This window comes from Ictalurus punctatus, chromosome 27, assembly GCF_001660625.3.
Source record: "Ictalurus punctatus breed USDA103 chromosome 27, Coco_2.0, whole genome shotgun sequence".
In the NCBI taxonomy this organism is placed as follows: domain Eukaryota; kingdom Metazoa; phylum Chordata; class Actinopteri; order Siluriformes; family Ictaluridae; genus Ictalurus; species Ictalurus punctatus.
Window position 1 is genome coordinate 9,362,330 of NC_030442.2, and position 18,352 is coordinate 9,380,681.

Below are 18,352 nucleotides of genomic sequence, written 5' to 3' on the forward strand. Positions count from 1 at the left end.
CTAAATTTTTGTTCAGTTTTTGATTCTGATAGGTCAGCAGCTCTGATAATAGTGGTGACTGTAATTAAAATCACAGGTTTATATTAAAGCATTCATTCTGGTATGTTTCTACAGAAACAACTCATTCACAGGGACTTGTATGGTGGAAAATCTAAGAAAAAAAGTATAATTATCGATTATGGTGAAGCTTTTGTTGATAAAAAAAAAAATTAAAAAGTATTTTTCTTCATTGTGGCTAGTGGAACAATGTCATTTCCAGGTAATGCAATAATTACATCCTATATCTGAATATTTTAATCATCATTTGTCTTGTGAGCCACAAACTATTTAGGCAGCATTTCTCAAACATCATGTAATAACCATGAAGACGTCCTGGTGGCTCAAATTAGCTGGCAATGAAACTGACAACCTGTTCAGGATCACTATAGTGTCCAGGATGGTGTTTTCTGAGTCACTTTCTCAAGTGAAGGACACTTATTTGGAATTGTCTAGTACAAACATACAGCTACAGTAGATGGATGGATGGACTTTATTAATCCCGAAGGTTTAAATTGAGAAAAATATAGTCAATACTCCACGCAATCACTAAAGCTCAAGATCAAACCTAGAAACCAGCTGTAAGGCTGCAGCTCTACCGCTACACCAGGTATGTTCTTTGTGTCAATCCCTATCAAGATAATTATGTACAACATGTATGCCTAATCATGTATTTTGATATCATGAAAAAAATCAGTTGTGATCCAGAGAAAACATCATCATCAACAACAACAAAAAAAAACCTTTTAGCCTTTCTGGACTCCAATAGTTCATAGCTGCTATAAGTAAGAACAGGAACTAATTTGTCACATGGATATTCGACAATATTAAAGCTAACAAAATTGTTTAAAAGCATGATGTTGTTCATTTATAAATAAAAAATGTAATAGTTGTCAAATTGCTGTTGTATAATTGGAATATACTTTGGATGCGCTTTTATTGGAAAATAATCATTTTCAAAATAATCAGAGGCATCACACAATCCCATCATAATTTTTGTTGTTTGTAGTTCATCTTTCAGTATGTCAAAGTTACATGTGTATACATAGTACAATTGAATTTATCTGTAACTTAAATGTATAGACTATTACTACTACATAACATGTTTTGCACTTGGGGTTATAGTTTAAAAAATAACACAAAATTAATATATAATAATAAACAATAAATTAATAAATAATACTAGGAGACTGGAATTGTGTCATTAGGGACAGAAACGAAACAAAAAAAATTCAGACATTTTGTATGTGTTGTTTAATAATACAAGTTGTTTATGGACTTGTTTAGAAATCATGAATGAAATTGCAACTTTTATAAAATAGACTGAATAGTTATCTTAAGCTATTTAATAATTACAAATATAACAATATTTACAAATTGTGCTTCCATATAATATTTTTACAGACAGACTTTATAGAATGGTACAATACAACATATACTTAATTAAAAAATCATATTTTATATAATCAGGGAATAAAGTGACTAGATCCTCAGGCTTGTAATCCCATCTTTACCGCCATGACACCTCTCTCGATTGCAGGACTGAAAGACACAAAAGCGGATTGAGCTTTCTACTGAGATGGAAGATTATTATTATTATTATTATTATTATTATTATTATTATTATTATTATTATTATTACTACGGCTTTGTTTCACCACAAGATAGGACCTGGGGTTCATCCTTTCAAATATTTTTTATTGTTTATGAGTCATTGGCTTAGAGGAGTCAGACTCCAGTTCTAGGAATCATTGGTCCTATAAAAATTTTGTGTTTTGTGTCTCTAATAACACTACAAATTTGGCAAATGAAGGCCTTTGTCATTATTTTAATAAAGTTTTTTTTTTTTTTCTAGGTGTGTTAAATAGGTAGAATGCTGAACTTTGTAGTTCTGGGACCTTTCAGGACTGTAGTCTTATATGTTGGAAAAGACAGTGAGGAAAAAACAGGACTAGAAGACAAAAGTATCAGTGATCAAGTTGATTTGACTAGATATGAAATGTGAAATATTTGTTTTAAATCAATAAAACCTGACTTACCATACTGATTACCATAACTCAGATAAAAGTCATTTTAGCAGCCACCTTTTTCATAAGTGTATCTGTTTTGCAGATTTCTGACTGAAATGCAACCCAGAGAAATGGAAGTGAAAAGCCAACTGAAGGGAGAAGAAAAGCCGAGTGAAGCACAGCAAGGAGAGGGTTAAGTCTGAAAAGCAGGAAGAGGAAGGCTTGGAAAGGCAGCACGGGCAGTGCTGAGAGGCATCACCAGTTCAGTGATTGTCTCATTTCACACATACACACCCTCTGGATGGAGGCTGGACACCAGTGGGTTTTGCAGACTGCGAGGGTTACCCAGGATCTGCTTGGCAGTGGTGCGGGGATTGAACTCTAACACTGAGTGATTTGAGTCTGTGAGACAGATAAAATAAAGCAAGAGATGCAGATTGTTAAGGTTTATGTCATGTGGGACAAATTGTTATTATTTTATACTCTTCAGCATGCATGATTATCTGGAACAAACTGGAGGTGTCAACTTTGTTGTGAATCATATGACTGTTCTTACAATAAATGTATATACAAAACACACAAAAGCTCACAGGAATTTACACTTTGAGTTAATACCTGAACCAGACAAGTAATCTCTACCTTTGTTTTAATGTGTATACCAACATCTGAAAACAAGGTTTATTTTTTAAAATGTTTTCACATCTCTGGAGATGCATGTCTCGACCATAAAGACCCTACATTAAGTGTGTTTTTGATGCCAAAATGTGCACTGGGCTATTGACTTCCACGAGCAGTACTGCCTCATCTTGCACTGGACATACTTCAAATAGAATTTTTGCCCTGACCACTTTGTTTATTTTTGCACAGTTGTTCAATGTGTATGTGTGCTTGTATTTGTATGGCTTATATGCAGCATTGCTATGGCTTGCTTGTGGCCCAGATCTGGCAAAAAGGAGCAGACCGCCCAAGTGCCATCATTCCATGCTGTACGTGGGCCGGAGAAAGGTGTCAGATCTGGGCCAGAATTAAAATGAACTGTTGCCCAGATTTGGGCCGGTTCTGCTTTATTTGTTTTGTTATTGGATAACATGTGGCATTGATATGGCTTGCCTGTGGCCCACATCTGGCAAACAGGAGCGGACCGTCCAAGTGCCATCGTTCCACACGGTATGTGGGCCAGATGAAAGTGTCAGGTGTGGGTCAGATCTGGGCCACAGCAATTTTGCTGTCTGGGTCAGCAGTTGTGTGCTTCAAATTTTGTGATAACAGTTCGGGGAAGACCCACATATGGGATGTCATTGTCAAATGTACAGAAACTTTTGGCCATGTAGTCTAATGTAAACAACAGTGACCCCAATCAGGATAAGATAGTTACTGAAAATGAATGACTACACACTAAATGCACTGCACAGCACCAAGCCATATCCAGTATACTCCCATGTTAATTATTGCACAAGCTTCATATTTGACTGCCAACATTTATTCAGATGAGAGTAAAAACCATCCACTTTTTCAGCGAGAATCCACTCATGATGCACACCTCGACCTACAATAATTTTGCTTGATTGTCTATTGACAAGGTCAATTACTTATGATTTAAATCACTTGTAGCTCTGGTGATGTGCATATTGATGTACTAATTATTACTATGTCAATGTCTGATTATGTTATAGCTGACAATAAAGAGTGATCTGGACTTGATAGATGTGTGTTTCTGATTAGAATGATCTTTTTTTTAAATTGTTTTGACTAGAGAAACTGCACCATGTTCAGCACAGACAGTATGTCAACAATCTGGCAACAGGAAGGTTGTTCTATAATTTTGGAACCACTCAGCTTAAGTGCAGGGGTGGACAAAGTACTGTGAAATGATACTTAAATGAAAATATAGATAAGTATCCAGCCGAAGAATGTACTCTGAAAATTGAAAAGTTGCTCCTTTTAAATGTATCCAAGTATGAAAAAGTACAAAGTAAATGTTTTAAAGCAACTATGCCTTTTATTTTCATCAGCTGGAATTTGACTTGCTAACTTGCATTAGGAAAGAAAACAGGCTAAGCTGATTAATTATAGCAGTTAATGTTAGCTAAATGTATCTCAACATCCTTTTTTGGATTAGATATACTGTACAACCCCAATTCTGAAAAAAAAACAACCCCAAAAAGAGTCGTTTGAAAATTCAATTCACCCTGTACTATATTGAAAACACATTATTAACACAATATTTGATGTTTTATTTTGTGAATTTAATTTATTTTTGAAAATATACACTCATTTCAAATTTGATGACTGCAAGACACTCCAAAAAGGTTGTGACAGTCATGTACATCACCACTGTGTAACATCACCTTTTCTTTTAATAACACTTATTAAGGGTTTGGGCGCTGAAGACACCAGCTGGTTAAGTTTAGCAAGCGGTATATTCCCCCATTCATCCATTATGCATTTCTTCAGAACTCGTTGGACCAAAAAACACGATTCCACTGTGCCACTGTCCATCTCAAATGAGACCGAGCCGAGAGAAGTCGGCGGCGCTTCTGGACAGTGTTGATTTTATGGCTTAGTAAAATAATAAAGCCTTAACTTGCATCTGTGGATGTAGCGGCGAATGGTGTTGACTGAGAAAGGTTTACCAAAGTATTCCCGAGCCCATGTCAGGATATCCGTTAAAGACTCATGACTGTTTTTAAGACAGTGACGTCTGAGGGATCAGAGATCACGTGCATTCAGAAGTGGTTTTCGGCCTTGCCCTTTACACACAGAGATTTGACCGGATTTATTGAATCTTTTAATTATATTGTGCACTGTAGAAGGTGAAATGCCCAAAATCCTACCGATTTGTCTTTGGGGAATGTTGTTCTCAAAGTGTTGGATTATTCGCTGACGCATCTGTTGGCAGATTGCCGAGCCTTGACCCATCCTTGTTCTTGAAGGACTAGGCCTTTTTTGGAGACTCCTTATACACTATGATTAGACGATTGCCTCACCTGTTTCACATCACCTTCTTATTTCAACTTGTCACATCGCTATTAGTCCTAAATTACCCCTGTCCCAACCTTTTTGAAACGTGCTGCATGCAGCAATTTAAAAATAAACGTTTACTTTTTTTAAAAAAAAAGCTATGCAGTTGATTAGATAAAACATCAAATACCTTGACTTTATATCTTTTTTTAAATACAAATTAAAGTACATTTACAAATTACTCCTCTTTGTTTTTATTAACATTTACCCTACTGTCCCAACTTTTCAGAATTGGGGTTGTACTTCATGTTTTCTAGGAAGGCAAAGGAGATGCTTTAATTTGTCCAGCATGATGAAACATTTCACTGAGGTAGGGCCAAAGTGCTCATCCTAAAGTTCTACACTGCAGTTCAGTGGCTTATCCATAATCAAGCACACACAAACACACCTAGCTACAGCGCTCATTACATCATTGTGTAGCACAAGAAGATCATGGCTGTTGACAAACTGGCACAATTTTTGATCTTTATTTTTTATACATTGATGAACTTCATTGGATTCCAAATTGAAATGACTGGATGCTAAACTGATCCCTTTTGTTTGAGGTATAGAGTACAGTCATTAGCTGGACCAGAGAAAAGTGACCTTTTTACTTTATATGTGTAAGTAAAAATGTTAGGATTAAAAAGTAAACTCTATTTTCATAAGAAATGTAATTATGTAAGCGTACAAGTATTCAGTTTCAATAATACTCAGCTAACGTATAAATGTGTCAAAAATATTTAAGTATAGTACAATTACTCAAGTATTATCCAAATCAGGAATAATATAATGTGTTATGTTATTTACCTTCATCGCTCTGTCCATCTGGCATGAGGTATGCAAGTTCTGCATCATCTGCTGGAACACTGAGCTGAGTTGAAGGACCTCCTGCCTGTTGGATGAACTGCTGGAGATTACACTGCCTTAATTCCTTATTTAGTTCATCCAACTCCTTGCTCTTCGCCTACAAACAGAAGAGCTTATTACTTTTTATTACTCATGAGAGAATTCAGTTAGTGGTAACTAAAAAAGATATTTCAGTCACGCTTTTTTAAAAAAAAAAAAAAGTCACAGTAGAAGAAAAGAACAATTAAAAGCAACTTGAAAGTACATGATTGCTATATAAACCTTGTTTTATATATGTTCCTTAATCTTTATTTGAAACACGCCTCCTCAAATATTTCCTCAACTTCTTTACAGTGTTCCTGCTTGCTTGTTGATGTGGCCTTGATTTTTCTAATGTCACTTCATAAAGTAGCCATAGGGAGGCAGCACAAATGCAAGGGTTTAAAGACAACTTTAAACATCTCACTTCAAGTTCTTACATTTTATTACTTTTAAATTTAAAGTCATTTTTTGCTCAAAGTATATCAGATATCAAATCCACACTCATTCTGTTTCTGTTGATCATGAATACTATGTATTTATCTCTGCCTTCCTTTTATGGTTTCGTATCCATATATAAACACACTCTTTTACACTTTCAATCATTTGTCACAACTTCAAAATGGTTTAGACTTCAAAATTGTTCTTAGTATGTTAGGCTACCTGGATTTTGTGTTACCATTTTATGAGGTTTGTGAACATTTTATTGAAAAGAATCTGTTCACGCTAACGATTAATTTATAACATGAGGAGCTTAGCCTGGATCTACTTTTTCTAGGTATTGGTTCCTCTTAGACTTGCGTTTTTATGTTTCTGACCTCTGCCTGTTTTTCTAGTTTCTCAAAAAAGGACCCTTGGATGATGTAACAGCTACAATTTAATGGAATATTCCTAAAAACACAGCCTTGAATCTACGCACTTATATCTTTCACCTTATGCGTACACCTGTGTGTTCTGCTTCAGTAGAAGTCATTATAGCTTGTGCAAGGATGATTGCAGCCTTTGAGAACAATAGCACACTATTCTGCACTTAGAAAATGAAGGTGGTTGATTTAACTGCACCTTTTAGGTGTAGTTGCCCTGCGGTAAACTTAGTCACATTGAGTTTGCACTATTTTGTTTGCGCAACTTTACCTCTGTCAATTTTCCCAGTGTGATGCATGATTCTTGGAAAGAAAAAAAACATTGAACTCTGCCTTAATTTAACTAGTTGCAAAGAGGCAATGGTGACAAGCCTGGGCAACTGTTCTACAGGAAATTAAAGTGGTTTTACAATGCTTAATTTAACTAGACATCAGACATAAAATAGGGTTGGGACATTACCAAAAAAATTGCCATACATCACACTATCATTTACATTTATTAATTTAGCAGACACTTTTATCCAAGGCAACTTACTAATGAGGAAATACATCACAGCGTATTGTAAGTTACAGTATATACATGTACACCATGAAACGGCATACACTGAAACAATGACATTTGTTTCCCAAACAATTAACTTGGTTGGGGAAACTACTAGAATAAAATTTGATTATTCTGTTTTAAACTTTTTAAGATATGTCTTGCATCTGGAAATGATATATTTGCATAGCAATATACAGTAACATAATGTTACCAGTATAACTATTTCATATTTCCTTATCATTATATACCAGTATCACCTTCCAAAAAGAGAATGAGCTGAAAAATGTAATCACTTCTGTTTTCCTGCCAGTGAGCACTCATGGTGTGCGGTTACTGATTTGAAAATAGGGTCTAGGGTATGCCAATTTCAATTAAACCAGGAACACTTCAGCTCCATAATGTTCTGATCCTAGTGCGAAACAACTATCTCATGTCTTCCTGAATTCACCATTCCAGGGCATAAAAATTGTAGTAAAGAATGGGGAAATCTATTTGGATAACTTTTCCTACCATTGATTGTACTCAGAATGATAATACTAGTCAATGAGAGCATATTACCTGCAGCAGTTCCCCTGCCATCTTGAGAGCCTTTTCTGTCTCCTCTAGGGAAGAGCTCAGTTCAGATCCCTGGTGTTGCACTGTGTCTAGCTGTGCCCTGATCTGTCCCAGAGATTGCTCCACGTCAACTTGTGTGTGACGCATACCATTTTTCCTGTCCTCTTGTAGATGGATATTGTGCTCAAGTCTCCCAGACTGGGTTTCTGTTTCATGAATCCTCCGGCTGTGCTCATCTAGAGCTACATTGAGCTCTCTTAGTTGTTTGAGCATGCTTTGTTCATTTTGAACCTCCAAGTGATACTCAGACTCCCAGTACTCCCCATGGGCCAGTTCTGCCTCATTTTGCCTAAATTTGTCTCCCAGATAGTTCATCTCCTCTATAAGGTCTGGAGAAAAGCTTGGAGGTGAAGGTTGCTCCAAAACCCAGGCCTGCTTTTCCAGAGCTTCCAAGTGGGCCTGGAGATCCTGCAACCTGCTCTGCTGCTGAAGAATCTGCCGGAAGACCTCCTCTTTGGACGGGCCAGCTTGGGCATAGGATGATCCAGGAGGACCAAGAGGAACTCGTACCTCAGGAGAGTCCTTTGGCACATTTTTGGGTTGCTTAACAAAAGTTTGTGAAGAGGTAGATGGCCCTAGGTTGAAGCTGAGAGCCTTCTTGGGCACTTTACTCTTCGGAGGTTCTGGTTCCAGGAGTTTTGGGAAGGAAGGCACTCGGTCCAGGTCGGAGCCCTCGCTGCTGGTGGGACCAGTGCGCCGCAGGATGAACTGTACTTCACTGCTCAACTGGCCTAGTTTGGCCAGAGCTTCCAGAGGACGCTCATTAGCAACAAGCTGACGTTCTTTGTCCCTCATCTTCTGGACAAGGACATAGCGACCTGTTTGACCTGAAACATAGTTATATAATTTCATAGATATTAGACAAACTGTGATTCAAAATATTGTAATGCAGTAGATCTGTTTAGTTTATATATGACTTCTATTTAATTAATTTTCCAGTCTAGCAATTAGCTCCACCCCTAGTCGGAAAAGAGCAAACCAGCTTTATTGCTTTTCCTTCCAAGACACGTAATGTTGTATACATAACCTATGGGTTGGGCTCAGATGTGATGGAGGTAAAAATATTTCCAGCGTTTTCACCTCCCAGGCAACAGAGGCCTCTAAACCACAGACTCCCTTAGACTTTTAATCCTTATCTGCAAAACTATATGCTTGATGTCTGTCAAATGTGACTATATATAATTTACCAAAATCTTTTGAGAGATATCGATCAATCAAAATAAAACACTACAACAGTACATTTTGCCATCACACAGATTCTACGTGCTAATACATACCTATGGCCTGAGCAAGGGCGATGACCACATCCTGACAGGATGTCTCTTCGGACAGGCCGCAGACGACGCGCTGCACGCCGTCCACCCACACCTTTAACTCCATCTCTGTGTATGAGCTTCATACAGCAACTCCTTTCACATGGCGGTGTCCTGTTGAAGAAAGGGGACACTTTTAAGGAAACCTAGGTGAATAATCATGCTGGGAGGATTTGTTGTTATAAGTACCAAAGCTATTAAAAATCCAGGTACTAACAGAGACAGAGCTTTACATTCATTAAACTAAACAATGTAAAATAATTCATTAAAAATAATAATATTAGCAAAATCCGGATATCATAATCAAGTCTCCAAGACTGGCTTTAAAATGTTAATCTGTGTCATAAGGCTTTCTAAATGGATAGCAAGATAGATATCTACTGTATGTACATTGGTATGATACTATTCATGTCAAATAAAAAGTTCCATCTTACTACCTAAAATAAGAGTTGCCCACGTTAGTTCCCTTTGTATGTATTTTTTTTTTTTTTTTTTAATGCAGAAGTGACATGTAAGAAGTTAATAACAGATGGCAGTTTTAGCACTGAGTGCACATGAATCTGAATGTCTGGATGTAATAGAACATACAGTGAGTCCGAAGGTCCAAGACCACCAGTGAAAATGCCTCTGTTTTATATACTTTTCTTGTTGAAAACGTTTTTCATTGTAAATTGTATTCTCAGCAACACCTAGAGTGAAATGTAGAATCTTAGAAATATTTACATATAGTCTGTGTTTAAATATATATATATATATATATATATATATATATATATATATATATATATATATATATATATATATATATATATCCCAGTGTTCTCGAGCAGGTATGATCTCCACAAAACTGCCATTCTGTTCTATATCAAATCGGAGTGTCGTTTGAACACGCGCTTCAGTGGGAGGTATAAGACTGCCATTGTAAATCTGACCTTTTGTACAAAGGAGGTGGTCAGTATATCATAAACTTGCTTACATTAATAGTGACCTACAATACTGAATACAACATATTAAACATAACACTTTTCTTTGTTTAAAATTCTAAAACTTTTTGTTTATTTCCAGTACTAAAAATAATTGTAAAAAAAAAAAATCACAGATTTATAATGTGGTCCCAGACTTTTGGACCTCACTGTATAGATGTAGATGTGTTTAGGCACCTTGTAGCTACAATAATTAGCCTTTTTTTAATCAGATAAACCTATCATAGAAGTGTTCTTTATCAACCATGCATCAGCAGAAAGGGTTTACTGTCGGGTCACAGCTGACCAGATATCATTTGAGAGGTGGATCATTATAAGCACAACAGTGTCATTGTGTGTGGTGTACACATTGTGTACACAATTTGAAACTATAGCTCAAGAGTTTATATTAATCATCCTATAACCTTCACTGGTAAACTATTCTACAACTATTGACCCAGCAGTGACATCAACGCTACTATGCCTGATACACTGTACTTGTTGTATGGCACCAACCTAAACCTAACCCTATAACATACATTGCCCCTGGTCTTTTGATGTTAGCTAGCTAATTGTTATGTTGTGGTGGGCATTCTTGGCTTAGTGGTTAAGGCTTTGGGGCATTGATCAGAAGGTTGGGGGTTCAAGCCCCAGCACTGCCAAGCTGTCACTGTTGGGCCCTTGAGCAAGGCCCTTAATTCTCTCTGCTCCACGGGTGCTGTATCAGGGCTGACCTGTGAGCTTCCAGACATGCTGGGGCATGTGGATAAAAGAATTTCACTGTGCTATAATATATACGTGATCAATAAAGACTCATTATCATTATGTATACCAGAAAATGCAAAAAAGAATAGACAATGCTGTCTGTTACCAAACCATATTAGAGTATCCATACTGTGTGAGCTACGGAGAGGTTTAATCCAAAGTGGAGGCATATTGTGTTGCTTTTGCTGCATTACAATTTGTTTGATATGTAGAAATTGGGATATTTCATTAAAGTTTTTAATATGACATCAAAATGGGGAACCAACTTATTTGAAGTTAATTAGTTTTCTCCGAATACACACCAAGTATCTGTGACTGAAACATTAGGGACCGTTGCTAATGTGCAATAAAACAGAAAAGTGTAAAAAACCTTGACTTTATCAATTGTCTGATTACAGAAGGATCTTACTACATGTGAAATATGAAATGGAAGTCGCTCTGACCAGCACAGTGTGACCTACACAGGCAACGTGATTCGCTGAATTCTTCAGTTGGAAAAGATTAGATCATATCATCAGAACAGAACTATTTGTACAACAACAACAGCATACTGGTTGGGTATATTTAACCTCATATTTGTAATAAAGATGTAGTGTGTTTTGAAATAATTAGAATAATTGATAATGATAGAGAAATAGAAAAATGCTAGGCTATTAATGTATGAAAGTGGTTATATGAAAGTAGTTGCTATTATATCATAAATTGTCCACTACCGCCCTGTCATCATGATCATTTAGTAGCTGCTGGTTTGTATTATAGCAGTTGAGCTTTTTTCTGGTTGGAGAAGTTGTAGATTCATGGAATGCTGTATGTACATAGGGCCTCAACAATGGTTTGATCCCAGGGGCACCCAACACCTTAAGTCTGTCCCTGCCTATATGATAAAAACCCAAATACATGTATGTAACCCATTGTCACATACTCACACACTGACACTGGCATCAACTATGGAATGCTGCGTTACAAGTTTGAGATTAAGAATGAGACAAGGAGAACCCAGTTTTGTCATGATATCAGGGAGAAACTGTTACACATGATGTTTACTGTTCTATAACTATTCTTTCTACATCATGGTGCTTTAAAATGAAGCGTTTAAATGGTGCTCATGTATTATTGATGTAGGTTGTGTGTAGTGTAAAGCTCAGTAGAAAATGGAAATGCTCGCAATCTGTTTCAGTTCACTTTCTCACAGAAAACTAACTGAAGGGAAATGGAATATCGATCTGTTCCCATCCATAAGTGGTACAGAAAGTCTGGCATAACCAAACTGTTATCTGTTATCAAACAGATACTTGAAACTAGGTGAAAGAAAAAGCTGTAAAGACTAATGCTTTAGCAGTGGAAACTTTGGGAATGATTTCGATGACATTACAGTACATATGCTAAGATATTACACAATCACATTAATCAACCAACTGAGTTCTCCATAATACAATATGGCATTAAATCAAAGCTCTGCCTGCAGGCCCTGATAAACCAGCCCTGCTCTGCCTGTATCATCAGCTCTGATATTCATGCTCTAGGAGCAGAGCCGACCCTCAGGGCGTTGTTTGTAAATGCGCAGGTGAAAACCTGTGTTGCTGAAGTCATGTACAGCATGGATTGTGCAGTTTAAACTTTCTCCAGCTCTCCACGAGGATAAAGACTGATGTGAAAGTGGAGCATTTTGTACCAGCTTGTGTTGGATTCAGATTATATGCCTAAGGCAATCATTAACCAGTGTTCACATTCCAGCACATACTGAAACTGTGCTCACTCACATAAATCAAACACAGACTGCACTACATGAAAACATGTAGATGTCCCAGTGCTGATTTCAACATCAAGCCTTGCTCTAATTTGATAAAGCTTGAAACACATTTCATGCCTTGTTATTGCAGGTTTGGATTAAGCTCACTTGCACAAAGCTTAAATTTATTCATGTTCTTCCGAAGTGTAAGCCTTCTAATGATCGGTTATTGGTGATGAGCTAAACCACAGAACAATTACCACCTTAGTAATGGTTCAGATGTGGGCTGTACAAATAAAACCACAATCATAACAGTACGATCCCTACAATCCTACATTATCTCTGAACTAATCTGGTGGTGGCAAAATAGTACAAAGCCTCATATTATGGGATTTACATCCTAGGACAAAACAAGGAAACCTTTTTTGTGTGTGTCTTTGTTTTTGATCAAATTAATCTATCAGTAGAAGCCGTTTCTTTTTATCTGCAGGCCATAGTTTAACACCATGTTGAATTTTAAAATATTGTTATTTCAATTAAATATTAACAATTCAAAGTCAAGTTACAGTTAGGCTTCTACCAAATGTCAAGTGACTGCATGGTGATTACTGAGCGATTACCAGCAACAAATCTTATGACATGATTTCCTGTACTGAGAAAAGCACAGAAAAGCAGTTTTCCCTGAAACTCACCTATAACAGAAGCCTAAGGGCAGTTGTTGAGGAGGTCAGTGAATGTTTGTGCAAAACTGTAATTACTTTTACTGTGTTCAAAAGTTGGATAAAAGTACATAAGAACTGCTTTTGTAAGACACATTTCCTCATATTTATATTATCCTTTTTACTGTTATCTTGTGTTGCTGAATTTGTGTGATTAGTTGCATATTTAAAACAGTTATTGATAGAATTCAGCAATTTCCCTTAGACTTCTATTCCATTACAGTTCTAAGTATGTAACGAGTCAATAGGTTTTCTGTTGTTTTCTCATTACTAGGAACCATGTCGTAATTCTTGTTAAAGGTAAACGCTCATAATCTACAGATGTGGTGGGTAGATATTTATTTGAAAAATACTTGAGTTTTTCTCTAATAATGATTTAATAATAATTATATTTATAAAATGGATAAGGCTGAAAGATGTCGTCCTTGACAGATGTCGAACCAGACTAGCTGGAAAAAGTGAGAATGGAAACGCAAACATGGAATTCTACTTTTCAAGGTCTGTGAACAGTACAGTCATAGGGTTGAATAATTCACAGAAGATAATGCCCGGTTCTGCTAAAGTTAACAATGATTAACTAATACAAAACAACGTAGCAGCAGGTGTTGGAATGGCTCGTGTTTATTTGTTTGTTTGTTTGTTTCTTGGTTTGTTGAAAATGACAAAACCCTTGAACTCCAACACTAACAATTGTGCAGTTTGCAGGTCTAAGAAATTCTATACAACAATTTATTAACAATTTCTTTATTTGTTTGTTTGTTTGTTTGTTTGTTTGTTTTATATTTTTCAACTTACAGTGTTTATGTAGAATATGTTACAATTTTATCTAAATTTATGTATTTATTTGTTCTTTATTTATTTAGTCATTTATTTTAAACAAAATTCTTGAACTCAAACACTAACCATTTCAGAAATACCGTTTTTATAAAAAATAACTTTATATACAATTAATTAATGAATTTGTTTATTTTAAATAACAAAACAAAAAACTAATTATATATATATATATATATATATATATATATATATATATATATATATATATATATATATAGCAAACTAGTTCATGTTCTGCTCTGATCAATGGAGACCTTATTAACATTTTGTTAATGCGCACACCGCTGATCTGTGTGAAATTACACACCTCTACCCGCACTCAGCGAAACTGCGTTAGATTACAGTCTGCCGAATGTCCCTCAACAAAAGATTCATCTGTTCTCTGAGCTCCTCTTCCAATCACTCAGATGTGGCATCAACAGGATGAAAGCAGAGGGACAGAGAAACTAGCGCAGGTGTATAGACCCCATATGGGAAACAGGTTACATCAAAGTTCCAGGTGTGTAAAAAGAGACCATGGTGTGTGTGTGTGTGTGTGTGTGTGTGTGTGTGTGTGTGTGTGTGTTTGTGGTGATAGTGGCGGCTAAGGTGAAATGCATTCTTTAATTCAATAGATGTGGGTTTGTTTGTTTGTTTACAATTTCCTTTGTACACTTCTTGTGAAAGATATGCACTCCCATTTTCCTATGTTTTCCCATCAACACTGAAATTTGATCAGTCCTCAAAAAGAAACATGCCAACATAAACAGTAAGAAATAAAGGGAAAACAAAAGATGCTGGTTCTCCTGGACATCATTCTTTTACCAGATCCCAGATACCAGATATCATGCCTAATGAGATACAGAAAGAGTGGAGTACTTTTTTTTTTTTTTAACAATGAGGACTCCCTGTATACGATACTATGAACAAACCTTGTTTAAACATTCCAAATTCCAGAGAGTACATGAACCGGTCAGAACCAGGTTCTCATATAGGCAATAAGTTTCGCATGTCTAGTTAAAGGGTGAAATGCATTCTCAAGAGCAGCATATCTAAGCCATGCTCATTGTGTACAAAGGGAGGAGTGTACTTTCCCATTCCTCTATGAGCTCACCAAAGCGTGGAACTAAAGAATGATTGCACATTGAACACCAAAACGATGGCATGCAGTATTTCAGGTGGATCGACCTACTTTTTTTTTTTTTTTTGAGAAAAAACCCCCCCCAAAAAAACTACAAACAGAAACTGAGGAAATGTATGAGAGTCTATATTTCATGTAAGCATCTGAATTATGTTATATATTATTAGAATGATTGATCTTGGACACCACCATGGAGCCTTTAAGTCAGATATTTTCCAACCTAGTCAGAGCAATGTTGTTTCACTGTTTATAATAAATGTGCCCTGAGATACAAACACACCTGATTTGTTCTAATCCTTTCGGTAAATAGCCTCCCAGAACTGATCCTTGTAATACACCATACCACATCATTACAAGAAGCTGAAATGGATCATTTACCAGTGGGAAGTTAGCCTTCTGTCCATTATCGCCTCATATCTACACCTCAGCAAAGTGTATTTATTGTTATGCTTAAGTCTTTGTTCTGATAGAGGCAGAAAGCAAATACACATGGGATCTTTATGAACCGGAATAGACGTGACTGGATAGTTTTGTTTGCATATCCAAATGAACTGTCATCAGATACTGGGACTGGAGTTTTAAAAAAAGCCAGCGGAGTGAATCATCACAACTTCCTGGATGACCTCATGTTTAACCCCTTGTGCTCTTTTAGATTAACTTCCTTGACGTTGTTTTATCCAGTAACTACAGGAAGGACAAAAAACAAAAAAAACAAAAAAACCATTATGGTTATGTTACATTATAAATTAGACGTGGAGTTGTGGTGAATTCATAAATTCGAGAAGCTTGGGAATTTAAAAGAATAGCTTAAATATTTACATGTAAACATTTTAAAAAACACGCTATTAATATACTTCTTATTCATAAATGTCCTTTCTCAGCCACACATCCTAAAAGAAGTGGTATAGGTTATATAGGTCAAATATCTTTCCCAATATTTAATAGTGGTACATAATGAGTAAAAGTATTTTTTTTTTCCAGGTTTAAGAGCAGCTCAATCTGTCTTACAATACAGAAATAAATGTCAGACCTAGAGTTACATACATCTTTTTTACTTAAGCAGATCATGATAACACATTGGCCACACTGATCTCTCACTTAGATGTTATATTTATCAGATGTTATACCTGAGGAAATGAAGGAATAACGAGATTGTTCGTATGTATTGGTTGCCAAAATTTGAACCTTGTGGATAATTAGCTCGGATTAAACACAGGTCTAAATACATTTGTATTACGGCCTCCCTGTAGTGAACATACAGATGTTAAGCATTTATGAGCCTTTTATGAATATGAATCTAATACAAAAGTGTCCTTGGGAAATCCTGTGTCCGTGTTCACATTCAACATTACTGATATGATAAGAAAAAAGAAAAAACATGACATCATGTCATAAATTTACAGTAGTCAGAGTGTGCCCAGAAGACAGGACTTAACTAAACATGACATCTTTATATAGCAATAACAGTGTCATTTTTAAATGAAATATATATTATAGAGCTGAAGGGCCTTTCAAGAGTTACACAGATAAATGTTACAGTAAATCAATAGTCTATTGAGATAAATTATTACTTTTCTTGAAATAGTCCAGCATTGTAATCACATTGTAATGCTGATTATACTGTTTATAATGACAAGCCTGTAATGTTCAATGACACAACATAATGACATATGACAGACTTATAGTCAGGACATATCTTTTTCAACTGATCTAGTATATGGCACACTTTCTAATGACATTTCTATTTAGTCTCTGGTTAAAAGGCTAGAGCAGACATGAATGCTGGAAGAAAATCAGGTACACGTACTGACTGACCCTGTGGAAGAACTAGACAAACCTGCTGCTCAGGCACACAAGGCTATATTTACCTTAGAGCTGAAGCCGCTCTACCTACAGCTTTTCCGGATCACCATTCTGAGCAAAACCAAAGAAATGATCAGCCACCTTCAATACTGCTCCGTAGGTACGGCAAAAGGGGGGGAAATCCAATAATGTCCAACAGGTGATTTGCTGATTTCTACTAAATATCGAGAACGAGGCTGTCTACGCCTCAAAAAGTGACTCTCTTTCTCCTTCTTTCCTCTTCTAACTACTATGCTATGCTGGCACATACCACGGCTTTTCCATGCTCCTCCCCTCCCACAGGTAAGAGTCACAAAAATGCACTTCCTATTTCATCTCTCTCTCACGCTGTCTCTGTGTCTCTCTGCCTCTCTTTTGAAGTTTTGGAAACAAAACAAAAAAAAACAACTATGGCAACACAGTGTTGCTTTGAAATAACAATACAAGCTTATTACCTACATTATACAGAAATAATTAGATTGTGTTATTCTGATGCTAACATACACTCTCTCCAAAAGGGTACTAAATGAGGTACTAAATGAAACATGAGTATATTGTACCATTAAAACTGTGTTCAGGTGCATAATTGAACCTTAAGGACCACTGTTATACCTTTAATTAGTTGTTGTTTTTTAAAGTAATTTATAATATTCACCTTTCCAGGTAAAGACACAAAATAAACATATAAAAGATATCCTCCCGTGGAAATCACCTCAGCAGAAAGAAAAGGAACAGTTTAGTACCATTTTTTTCTGAGAGTACTATATGAGGTCCTTCCTCTCTTTGATACAATACAGTTCCTTCCCCCCACATATCTTTTTAGTATATGCAGATTTATGTACTTATGGACAATTACATCACGCACACACACACACACACACACACACACACACACACACACACACACACACACATACACATTATAATAATAATAATAATTATTATTATTATTATTAAAGGAAATACAGGTTGCTATTTTTTCAGCGTTGCTAGGAGCAGTAATACAAAAAGCAATGTCTTGGCTCAACACTTATATGCAAATGACTTCTTTGTCATGTAAAAATAGATGAGCTTAAAGTTTGAATGAGAATGACAAATTCAGGTTACACC

General features: G+C 36.1%; 1 protein-coding gene across 1 annotated transcript; it reads right to left on the reverse strand.

Annotated features, from left to right (window-relative positions):
* Positions 1 to 956: 956 nt before the first annotated feature.
* rassf7b (Ras association domain family member 7b) lies at positions 957 to 17,502 on the reverse strand. The gene is made up of 6 exons (XM_017459182.3): positions 17,269 to 17,502; positions 9,233 to 9,382; positions 7,899 to 8,782; positions 5,856 to 6,012; positions 2,340 to 2,447; positions 957 to 1,578 (listed from the first exon to the last, which is right to left on the reverse strand). Exons 2-6 carry the CDS (start codon positions 9,333 to 9,335, stop codon positions 1,547 to 1,549), a joined length of 1,284 nt encoding a protein of 427 aa, XP_017314671.1. The 5' UTR covers positions 9,336 to 9,382; positions 17,269 to 17,502; the 3' UTR covers positions 957 to 1,546.
* Positions 17,503 to 18,352: the final 850 nt, after the last annotated feature.

Coding starts and splice junctions, on each gene's coding strand:
- rassf7b (XM_017459182.3), bottom strand. CDS start 9,335: ATGGAGTTAAAGGTGTGGGTGGACGGCGTGCAGCGCGTCGTCTGCGGC. Junction 8,783..9,232: donor CGCCCTTGCTCAGGCCATAG/GTATGTATTAGC, acceptor ACTATGTTTCAG/GTCAAACAGGTCGCTATGTC. Junction 1,579..2,339: donor GTCCAGCCTCCATCCAGAGG/GTGTGTATGTGT, acceptor TGTGTCTTTCAG/TCCTGCAATCGAGAGAGGTG.